Genomic DNA, 12,062 nt, shown 5'->3' with positions numbered 1-12,062 from the left:
TATGTTCGTGACACTTCTCACGCTCTTAAACTTTTCGATGATTTTAAGTTCCCTGGCCCCCACCGCTTTATTTTCACCATGGATGTCCAGTCCTTATATACTTCCATCTCCCATCAGGAATGTCTCAAAGCTCTAGGCTTCTTTTTGGATTCCAGACCTAATCAGTTCCCCTCTACCACCACTCTGCTGCGTCTAGCGGAATTAGTCCTTACTCTTAATAATTTCTCCTTTGGCTCCTCCCACTTCCTCCAAACTAAAGGTGTAGCTATGGGCACCCGTATGGGTCTTAGCTATGCCTGCCTTTTTGTTGGCTTTGTGGAACAATCTATGTTCCGTGCCTATTCTGGTATCTGTCCCCCACTTTTCCTTTGCTACATCGACGACTGCATTGGCGCTGCTTCCTGCACACATGCAGAACTCGTTGACTTTATTAACTTTGCCTCCAGCTTTCACCCTGCCCTCAAGTTTACCTGGTCCATTTCCAACACCTCCCTCCCCTTTCTAGATCTTTCTGTCTCTATCTCTGGAGACAGCTTATCTACTGATGTCTACTATAAGCCTACTGACTCTCACAGCTATCTGGACTATTCCTCTTCTCACCCTGTCTCTTGCAAAAATGCCATCCCCTTCTCACAATTCCTCCGTCTCCGCCGCATCTGCTCTCAGAATGAGGCTTTTCATTCTAGGACGAGGGAGATGTCTTCCTTTTTTAAAGAAAGGGGCTTCCCTTCCTCCACTATCAACTCTGCTCTTAAACGCATCTCCCCCATTTCACGTACATCTGCTCTCACTCCATCCTCCCGCCACCCCACTAGGAATAGGGCTCCCCTGGTCCTCACCTACCACCCCACCAGCCTCCGGGTCCAACATATTATTCACCGTAACTTCCGCCACCTCCAACGGGATCCCACCACTAAGCACATCTTTCCCTCCCCACCCCCCCTGCTTTCCGCAGGGATCACTCCCTACGCGACTCCCTTGTCCATTCGTCCCCACCATCCCTCCCCACTGATCTCCCTGCTGGCACTTATCCGTGTAAGCGGAACAAATGCTACACATGCCCTTACACTTCCTCCCTTACCACCATTCAGGGCCCCAGACAGTGCTTCCAGGTGAGGCAACACTTCACCTGTGAGTCGGCTGGGGTGATATACTGCGTCCGGTGCTCCCGATGTGGCCTTCTATATATTAGCGAGACCCGACACAGACTGGGAGACCGCTTTGCTGAACACCTACGCTCTGTCCGCCAGAGAAAGCAGGATCTCCCAGTGGCCACACATTTTAATTCCACGTCCCATTCCCATTCTGATAGGTCTATCCACGGCCTCCTCTACTGTAAAGATGAAGCCACACTCAGGTTGGAGGAACAACACCTTGTATTCCGTCTGGGTAGCCTCCAACCTGATGGCATGAACATTGACTTCTCTAACTTCCGCTAATGCCCCACCTCCCCCTCGTACCCCATCTGTTATTTATTTTTATACGCACATTCTTTCTCTCACTCTCCTTTTTCTCCCTCTGTCCCTCTGAATATACCCCTTGCCCATCCTCTGGGTCCCCCCCCCCCGCCTTGTCTTTCTTCCCAGACCTCCTGTCCCATGATCCTCTCGTATCCCTTTTGCCAATTACCTGTCCAGCTCTTGGCTCTATCCCTCCCCTTCCTGTCTTCTCCTATCATTTTGGATCTCCCCCTCCCCTTCCAACTTTCAAATCTCTTAGTCACTCTTCCTTTAGTTCGTCCTGACAAAGGGTCTCGGCCTGAAACGTCGACTGTACCTCTTCCTGGAGATACTGCCTGGCCTGCTGCGTTCACCAGCAACTTTGATGTGTGTTGTTTAAATATAGCCAATGACTTGGCCTCCATACCTGTCTGTGGCAATGAATTCTACAGATTCACCACCCTCTGGCTGAAGATATTCATCCTCATCTCTGTTCTAAAGGGGCGTCCTACTTTGGGGTTGTGTTCTCTGATCCTGGACTTCCCCCACCAGAGGAAACATCCACTTCTCACTCAGCAGTTCCACAGCATGATTTCACTCGGGCATTGTCTGAGTTCTGTAAGTTCAGCCAGCGATGGTTCCAAGAGGTTCAATGAAAAGAAATGTGGCAAATACTCCATTTCCTTCTCCCTCCCTCATGCCAACTATTTAATATTAATTCTTCGCATTTATTCAGCTCGCTTTTGCTGTCAATTGCCATCATGTTAGGCAGTGGGTTGTTCCACTGGAAAAAATGCAGAAAGGATTTACAAGGATAATGCAAGACTGGAGATTCTGAGTCAAAGGGAGAGGTCGGCCAGGCTAGATCTTTATTCTTTGGGACGTAAGAGAGTGAGGGATGACCTTGTAGCTACAGTATGTTTAGAAATTAAGAGCCGTTGATAAGGTGGATAAGTCTTTTCCCCAAGGTAGGGGAGTCCAAATTGAGGGGTTGTTTATTTAGGATGAGAGAGAAAAGGGACCTAATTGCAATTTTTTCATGCAGCAGGTAGTGAGACGCTAGAGGAAGTGATTGAGATACAACAGTATCATTTAAAAAGCACTTGGATAGGTGCATACAGTGGCAGGACGTGGAGGGATATGGGCCAAATGCAGGAAATAGGACTAGCTGGGTGATCACCATGGTCAGCATGAACTTGTTGGGCCAAAGGGCTTGTATCCATGCTCTTTGCTCAGGCTAAATTTATTGTCAGGACAGACATATCCAGTGTATAAATGCCATGAAAAATAGCTTTATGCAGCAGCTGTAGCTCGGTACAGAATTGGCAAACCTAAAATTACATATAGTAACAGATTATATACTATTTGCATGACAAAATAAACACAACATTAGCATAAATTGAGTATAATCTGAGGTAGTATTTGAGTTTTTCATATCAGTTCAAGAACCTGATGGCAGTGGGGAAGAAGTTGTTGAACGTTGAAGTGTGTGCCTTCCTATTTCTGTATTTCCTGCCTGATGGCAGCAACAAGAAGACCTAGACGATGGGTGTCCTTCGGTGGAACAATTGCCCCAAAGACCTTGGCTTTTTTATATTTGAAAAACCAGCCATGAATAATAGTTGTTTTTGCTAGTTAGCTAGTATCTAGAAAGATTAGTTTCCAGCCTCCGATGAATATGTAGGTTTATTTTAGCACCTTAGCTGCTATTCCAGCTGAGATAGGCTGTCAGCATAAATTTGGAATTGATCAAAAATCTTGTGATCGTATGACCTAGTTTGTAACTATAACCTGGTTAATTCTGGATCTGCTATTACCTCTATTGTTAAGTTTCACATACAACTAGCTTCAGAGGTCAGAGAAGTTAAGTAAATTGGGGAGGCGTCACGTGATGACGTGGGATTGAGACGTGTAAATCCAGCTCTCCCGCAACAAATCAGCAAAGTACCGTTTAAACAAAACAAAGTTAATAAATATTTTCTGAAAACTATTTATAAACTTTGTAAGACTACGATATGCCTCCTAAACCGCAACAAAAGAAGTCTGCTGTTGCGAAGCAGCCGCGAGACGGGAAGAAAAAAGGGCCTACCGCAACGATGGAGCCTCGGACTCAGGTTGGATCTCCTTCGGTAGAACAGGGAGCAACGGCGGTGGCAACGGCTTCTTCGAAGAAGATACCAGAAATGTGCATGCGCAAGGAAGAGCGCATGTGCAAATTGACACAACGCAAACTACAAGAACCGACAGCCACTGCAATTGAAAATGACTCAGAATCAGAATTGGATTCTGCAGAGAACACAGATGAAGAAGAGGAGGAAGAATTGGAAGCGATTGGAAGTAAAGGAGATGATAGAGACATAAGAGAGGCTATATTGCAATTAATGGCTGAACTAAGAAAAGTAAGAGAAGAGCTTAGAGATACGAAGATGTGCTATAATAAAGTTATGGAAAGACAGGACAAAATGGATAAGAAGCTTCAGAAGATGGAAAGAGCAATGGGGCATATGGATGATAGAGTGGAAAAAACAGAAAATGATCTGCTTGTCTGGAACTCGGAAAGGAATCGACTCTTGGAGAAAGTGGACATGTTGGAAAATTTCAGTAGACGTAATAATATTAAAATTGTTGGTCTTAAAGAAGATACGGAGGGAGAAAAGCCAATAGAATTTTTTCTAAGATGGATCCCGGATGTTTTGCAAATGGAAGAGGAGGTTTGACCAATTGAAATTGAGTGGGCACATAGAGCTCTAAGACCAAAACCAAAAGATGACCAATATCCACGATCAATTTTAATAAAATTCTTAAGATTTCAAGACAAGAAAAGGATTCTACAGGCAGCTGCTCGAGCTGCCAAGGATAGAAAAGGACCATTTATGATTCAAGGGAACAAAGTTTTTTTCTACCCTGATATAAGTTAGGAACTTTTGAAGAGAAGGAAGAAATTTAATCCAGTGAAAAAAAACCCTATGGGATCATGGTTATCAATTTACACTGCGTTATCCTTCAACCTTGAAGATTTTTTTGCCTGGTGGAGAAAAAAGATTTTTTGATGACTACCAGAAAGCAGAGCAGTTTGTGCGAGATTCTCTGAATATTCACCAGATACAAGAACAAATCCAGGGGAGCGAGATAGATTGAAGATGAAGATTGGGTCAAAGAATGGACTTGTTGGATTTTTGAAGCTGGATGAATGTATAAATATATTATTAATTATACGAGGGGGGTAAGAAAGGTTAAAATTGGAGGAATATTAGTTGGGAATAGTAACACACTAATTTTGTCTCGTATATAATTTTTTTTTTGTTGCGGGGGAGCTGGAAGAAGCACTGATTAATTGCTACGCTAATCACGTGTGCAAGCGTGGCTTTTGCCACGACCCGTAAAATGGAGGGGGGTAGTGTTGTGTATCTTTTCATTCACAACATTAGTGGGGGGGGGTATTTTGTTTTTTCTTGTATTCTTTCTATCTTTTTTTTTTCTTTTTGCCTGGAAGGTTGGGAGGGAAACACATAGCAACATGGTGAAGTTTAAAGAGATTCCCCAAGGAACTATGAGAGTTGAGAAGATAAGTAATGTTTTAGATTGGAGTAACTTTGTTAAGAATAATGACTAATTTATTGAATTTTTTGAGTTTTAATGTTAATGGGCTTAATTGACCAGTGAAAAGAAAAAGAATCTTAACACATATTAAAAAAAATGAAGATAGATTTAGCTTTTTTTTTACAGGAAACGCACCTAACAGAAACACAACATCAGAAACTAAGGAGAGATTGGGTGGGTAGTGTTGTTGCGGCTTCATTTAATTCAAAAGTGAGGGGAGTAGCAATTTTGATCAATAAAACATTACCAATTAGAATACAAAATGTAATAACTGATTCTGCGGGGAGATATGTGATTATACATTGTCAACTTTTTTCTGAACTATGGACTTTTATGAATATTTATGCACCAAACGAAAATGATGCAAAATTCATACAAGAAGCTTTTCTGAATTTGGTGGATGCACATGAAAAAATATTAATTGGAGGAGACTTTAATTTTTGCTTAGACCCAGTCTTAGATAGATCAACCAAGGCTGTTATAAAATCGAAGGTAGTAAATTTAACTTTATCATTGATGAAAGATTTAAATTTGATTGATATATGGAGAAGAATCAATCCTAAAGAAAGAGACTATTCGTTCTATTCCCATAGACATACAACTTACTCGAGGATAGATTTTTTTCTATTATCAATGCATATTCAACACAGAGTGAAAAATATGGAATATAAAGCAAGAATATTATCAGATCATTCTCCTTTGTTAATGACAATAATAATGGCTGATAAGGAAGAAGTGGGTTATAGATGGAGATTTAATTCAACATTATTAAAACGTCAAGATTTTTGTGATTTTATGAAAAAGCAGATTCAATTTTTTTTGGATACAAATTTTCATTCAGTGGATGATAAATTTACATTATGGGATGCGATGAAAGCATATCTTAGGGGCCAGATAATAAGTTATACGTCTAAAATTAAGAAAGAATATATGGCAGAACTAGATCAATTGGAAAATGAGATTACAAAAATAGAAAAAGAATCTCAAAGATATATGTCAGAAGAAAAACGAAGACAACTTGTCAATAAGAAGTTTCAATATAATACACTTCAGACATATAGAATAGAAAAAGCAATTATAAGAACTAAACAAAGGTATTATGAGTTAGGTGAGAGAGCACATAAAATTCTTGCCTGGCAGTTGAAAACAGAACAAGCTTCCAAAAAAATAAATGCAATTAGAACAAGGGCAAATAAAATATCTTATAAACCTCTTGAAATAAATGAAACCTTTAAAAATTTCTATTCTGAATTATATCAATCAGAATCCCAAAATGATGTTAATGAGATAGAAAGGTTTTTATCACAAGTTTCTCTTCCAAAATTGAATTTGGAAGAACAGAAGGGATTAGATATGCCTTTTACATTAAAAGAAGTTGAAGAAGCTTTAGGATCACTCCAAAGTAATAAATCTCCAGGAGAAGATGGTTTTCCACCTGAATTTTATAAAAAATTTAAAGATTTATTATTTCCTCTTTTTATGGAACTAATACGTCAAGCAGAAAAAATACATAAACTTCCAGAATCTTTTTCAACAGCGATTGTAATAGTATTGCCAAAAAAAGACAGAGATCCTATGAAACCAACATCATACAGGCCTATTTCTTTATTGAATACGGATTATAAAATAATAGCAAAAATTTTATCAAATAGATTATCTAAATATTTACCAAAATTAATACATATGGATCAAACAGGATTTATTAAAAATAGACAATTGGCAGATAATGTAACCCGGCTACTCAGTATAATTCATTTGGCACAAAAAAGGGACGAGAAGAGTATAGTAGTAGCCTTGGATGCAGAAAAAGCATTTGATAGATTAGAATGGGATTCTTTATTTAAAGTATTAGAAAAATATGGGTTAGGAACATCTTTTATAAATTGGATTAAAACTTTAAATTCTAACCCTAAGGCTAAAGTAGTGAGAAACTCTCAAATTTCAACACCATTCCAGTTAAAAAGGTCAGCTAGACAAGGTTGTCCATTATCACCTGCTTTATTTGTACTGGCGATAGAACCATTAGCAGAACTAATCAGAATTGATCCAGATATTATGGGTTTTAGAGTTAATCAGGAGGAATATAAAATTAATCTTTTTGCCGATGATGTTTTGATCTACTCAACAAACCCACAACATTCGTTACATAAATTATCTTCTAGATTGGATGAATATGGGAAGGTATCAGGTTACAAAATAAATTGGGATAAAAGTGAAATTTTACCTCTTACTAAAGGAGACTATAGTCAATGTCGATTAGTAACCCAATTTAGATGGCCGGTAAATGGTATAAAGTATTTGGGCACAATAACAAGGTACAAAATTAGTGCAGAAAATAGCAGATTTAGAAATGGTGCCACACAGTTAGCAGAAAGCTGCTCAGTAGGAAAACAGAAGAAAAGCAATCCTTGAACATAGAATAAACAAAATGATAGTAGAGTTTCAGAACGTGCTACAATCTGAAGTAAAATTACCAAGCGCTTTGCCCACACCTGAGGCACATTACATTCTGTATTGCAGCTCCATTTTTTTCTCTAAAGGTGAAACATATTTGATTATAATCATAACTTTTTCAGCAAACTATAAACCCAGTGTGGAGAGGCTTGACCCTATTTCTTAGCCTAGGTGTTGTGGGTGGGGGGGGGGAGAGAGCTTATTTTTCACTTGAATTCACCCATTCTGTACAGAAAATTCTGTTATGCTTTGGTTTACAAAATTCCAAAACTTAAGGTAAAACGTGTTTGCTTATACAATGGAAAGTAACATTGTGTTGTCACGTTTTTATTAAACTGCTTTGGATCTTGCCAACTAAATACTTGAGAATTTCTGCAGAACTTTGCCTGATATGCTATAGATCTTCACCCTCCTTTTCTGACACCCTAACCAACCCATGATGCTCTTTTCCTTGTGTAGTCCCTTAATTTATTGTATTGTACACAATCCTGCACATAGGCATTGAGCTGCGAACAATGCCTATTATTTTGGTTATGCATGTCAAGGGAAATGGTGTTAAGGTAATAGATGAGCCACGATCTTGAATCCTAGAGTAGGTTTGAGAAGTTTACTGGCCCACTCAACACCTAATTTCAATATTCTTTTGTTACCTATTCATTTTTTCAAAAGAAATTGACCTTAAAAGCTGTCAATAGCAGATAGTTGCATCACTGATGTCACACTGGATATGAAGTTTATGCATCTTAAGACCCAGATGCAATTTATTATAAATGACCTCATACCAACATATAATTGCTAACTTACCAATGACTTCTGTCAGGCAAATTATAGATTCTTTTGCCTTTCAAAGACAAATTGTCCATACAAATCATTGTCTTGTATCTAACTATTGACAAAATATGTGCAGCAGGGGGATATTACATAACCACAAGTTGCACTATTTTGTTTAAAAAGTGAACAGGAACATCCAAGGCATTATCCAAAATTAGAGGCTTTTTTTATGAAATAGTCTTGATTTTACAAAAGGTACTTGGGGGAACAAAAGGTGCTTGTGGAAGGACTTGTCTGCATGCATTGAAGAGTGTGAGTTCAGTAAAATTTTGCACAGTTAAAATGGAAAGTTTTAAAATGCTGTGAACTAAAAGTGCTGATACTTAGCAAACACTGGATGACAATTTTTTTTTCCAAAAGTGTTCCTTCCAGAGAAATTGTATTGTGGTTATGATGGACTGCTGGAAGCAAAACACAGATATAATTTCAGACTACTTGTATCATGTAGGAATTTGCAGAAACTATCAACTAACTTTTGAATATAATGTATTTAATTACATAATGGTACTGAAGCTTTGCAATAGTTCAACTGAGCTAAAAATGTTTGTTGATAATTTTCATTTGTACTTGGTGTCTGAGGTTTCTTGCTCAAGTGTCCAACAATAATTAGCCAGCATTGATGGATTTCAGTTACACTGACGCTGTTTCTCCATGACCGCAATGTCCTGGTGAAACCTTTCACCATGCTTATTACTGACAGTGCTAATATTTGCAGGGAAGAAGTCTAAATGGTAATGCAGAAAATGAATCTTTAGTGACATGTTGCACTTCATGGTTTTGTATGCTTGAAGCATGTTGTCAACCAGCTGCATGTAGTTTGATGCTCTGTAGTTGCCAAGAAAAATTTCAAAAGCATCGTTGAATGGCTTCAATGCAATTTTCTCTGGTTGACTGGAGGTTCTTCAAATTGCCTGTCATTGATGACCTGTTTGATTTGTGGGCCAACAAAAATGCCTTCCTTAATCTTGGCATCAGTTATTCTGATTTGATTTTATGAATTGAAGTAACAAATATAGACTATTTCAACAAAAATGGTGCATAATAGAGAAATTTCATGGCAATTTTCATGATCAGCAGCCCAAAATCAGTAAGATACCCAAAAGTATTCAGGAAGTAAAATCTTTACTTGTCAGCAAAATCAGCAAATGGCATTTGTGAAAAGGAATGTCTTTACAATAATGTGGAAAGGTCAGGAGCAGGAGATGCACTTCAGACTGTATGTCTTAAAACCCTCAAAGGGGGTGGAAGAGGTCAGAAGTTGTTCAAATGAAATGGGGAATGCTTTCCTTTATCAGTCAAGGTATAAAATGTAAGAGCAAGGAGTTACCCTCGAACTCTGTACTCGTTTGATCTCAATTTGAGCACCTTGTACAATCCTGTGGAAAAGAGGTGAAGGAGGTTTAAGTTTATTGCCAGGATTGATTTTTATTTAAGTTAGATTTAGATATTAAGCTAGGGTTTTATTATGGGGCTAAAGAGGTTAAGGAGGGATTAAAGCCAAGTCTCATAAAATTGAGAGCCTCCTAGATGGAGCAAATGGGAATGAGTTCTTTGAGGGAAATAACTTTTTCCTATTTCCTCCATTGGTCAAAAACCATGGGGTAAAAGATTTGGAGAGAGAACAAAATTATTTTGTGGAGGAGAGGGTGGAGGTGTGGAATGCACTGCTGTCAGAGGCAGAAATTCTATTGGATTTACAGTATTTGGATGTGTTTGTGAAGAACCCTGACCTATAGATCCACGAACCTGTAGTTGGAGGTGGGATGAGCTGCAAAGCGTATTTTGATCAACACAGTTGAGATGGCTGAATGAATGGCCTGTGTTACGAATTTTCTATAATTTCGTTGGTTGGAATGAAATTAACAATGTGATAAATGTTTTTCTGACAGTTCTTAGGGGAAATAAAGACTTTTTTCAACATTTTCCACCTATTAGAGGTTGAAATCTGAATATACATTATGGTAAAATCAAAACATTTATGGTTGAAATGGGATATGAAGGCTGTCGTTGATGTGAACGGGGCCTATCTACTTGGTTTCACAGGAAAGGGGCACATTCTAGCTGTGTTTGTTATGATGCAATCTGGGACCTTGATGTTAGTAAGCATTACTGATGTTCTTGCTTCCTAACCAGCACTGAGGTAAATGTTGATACGTAATCTCTACTTCAATGTTGGTAACTATATTTTAATACTACTAAAAAACTAATCCGCCATTTATGCTAACACCAGCTCCACAGAATAAGAGATTGTAGACAAACCAGTTTTACTTTAATCATGATGCAGGGAGAAGTTCAGAGCTCATTATCCATGTTTGGTGTTTTGCCATTGAAATAGTGGTTCAATTTTCTGCTATTGAAGGTGGTGGAGGCTTTGTTTTTTTGATGAGATGATGCTAAATGAACTGACAATTAACATTATGCTTTAAAAATTTTCAATATTGTGATAGGTTTTCAACATTCCACCAGAGACATGGAGGCAGATGACGGCAGCACCATCTCATTGAAAAGAATTCACCACGTCATTGTACGAGAAGTATTTTTGTACTTGGTCTTTTCACTGTTTACACTTCCATTCTATCCTAAAAGCACTTTTTAAAAATAGAACAGAAACTTGTTCAGTTCTTTGAAGCTGTTCTACCTTTCAGTTAGATCTTGACTAATCTGTAACACAACATCCCTGTTTTGGCTTGACTATCCTTTATGGCCAAGAAGGGTAGATCAATAATGAATACATGGTATGTTGGGAACACTCAGCAGGTCTGGTAGTGTCTATGGAGAAAAACAAAATTGACATAAAAGGTCAATAACCATTCATTGATACTAATGTGAAATTTGTCTTTGCTTTCTTTTGAGTTCTTCAAAAGAAGCATATACTTTAGATTTCTGCTACTTTTGTGTTAAGAAATGCTTTCCAACCTCACCCTGAAAGACATGGCTCCAATTTTGAGGTTTAGCCCGCTTGTTTTGATTGTTCCCACCAAAGGGAATTTTTTTGTTTACTATCTCAATTCCCTTCTAACATCACAGTTAGCATGTTAATCTGCTGTTGTGTAGGAATTAAAAAAAAAAAAAATTTCCTCATTCACCCTATTGCAGTTTATCCTTCATGGTGTTGGTACTCTGAATCTAAATTCTTTCACCTCCAAAATCAATATGTACAGAGCCACAAACGAGAAAATCTGCAGATACTGGAAATCCGAGCAACACACTACAAAATGCTGGAGGAACTCAGCAGACCAGGCAGCATCTATGGCAAAGAGTACAGTTGACGTTTCAGGCCGAAACATTCTAGCATTTTGTGTGTGATGCACAGAACCAAATGCAATTCTCTAAATATAACTAGTGTTTTATGATATTACAGCACTTAACTTCAGCCCCAAGTCAGAGTATAGTCAAGTCAGTTTATCACTAATCACTTGCCCGCATGGAAACTAAGTCAAGCTGGTTACTAGTTAACTGTTAAATGCAAGAGATTCTGCAGATGCTGGAAATCCTGAAGCAACACACAAAATGCTGGAGGAACTCAGCTAGTCAGGTAGCATCTGTGAAGGGGAATAAACAGTCAATATTTCAGCCTGAGCCTTCATTGTTTATTCCCCTCCATAGATGCTGCCTAATTTGCTCAATTCCTCCTGCATTTTGTGTGTATGTGTTGCCAGATAACACTAGACAGCAATTTTTTTTCCGAAGTGTTGCTTCCTCAGAAATTTGTTTTGTTATTATGATAGGCTGAACGCA

At 38.5% G+C, this 12,062-nt stretch overlaps 1 protein-coding gene across 2 annotated transcripts in view; it reads left to right on the top strand.

Annotated features, from left to right (window-relative positions):
* The window catches only part of foxred1 (FAD-dependent oxidoreductase domain containing 1), a 47,369-nt gene that overhangs the window by 19,002 nt on the left and 16,305 nt on the right, over positions 1-12,062 (top strand). For both annotated transcript variants that reach the window (XM_063038702.1, XM_063038703.1), the window contains exon 7: positions 10,772-10,848. In XM_063038702.1, the coding sequence (XP_062894772.1) occupies positions 10,772-10,848 (77 nt within the window). The remainder of the gene's footprint in view (positions 1-10,771; positions 10,849-12,062) is intronic.

This window comes from Mobula hypostoma, chromosome X2 (genome assembly GCF_963921235.1).
Source record: "Mobula hypostoma chromosome X2, sMobHyp1.1, whole genome shotgun sequence".
In the NCBI taxonomy this organism is placed as follows: domain Eukaryota; kingdom Metazoa; phylum Chordata; class Chondrichthyes; order Myliobatiformes; family Myliobatidae; genus Mobula; species Mobula hypostoma.
Note: the sequence above shows the minus strand (reverse complement) of the source record. Positions and strands in the feature narration are given on the sequence as shown.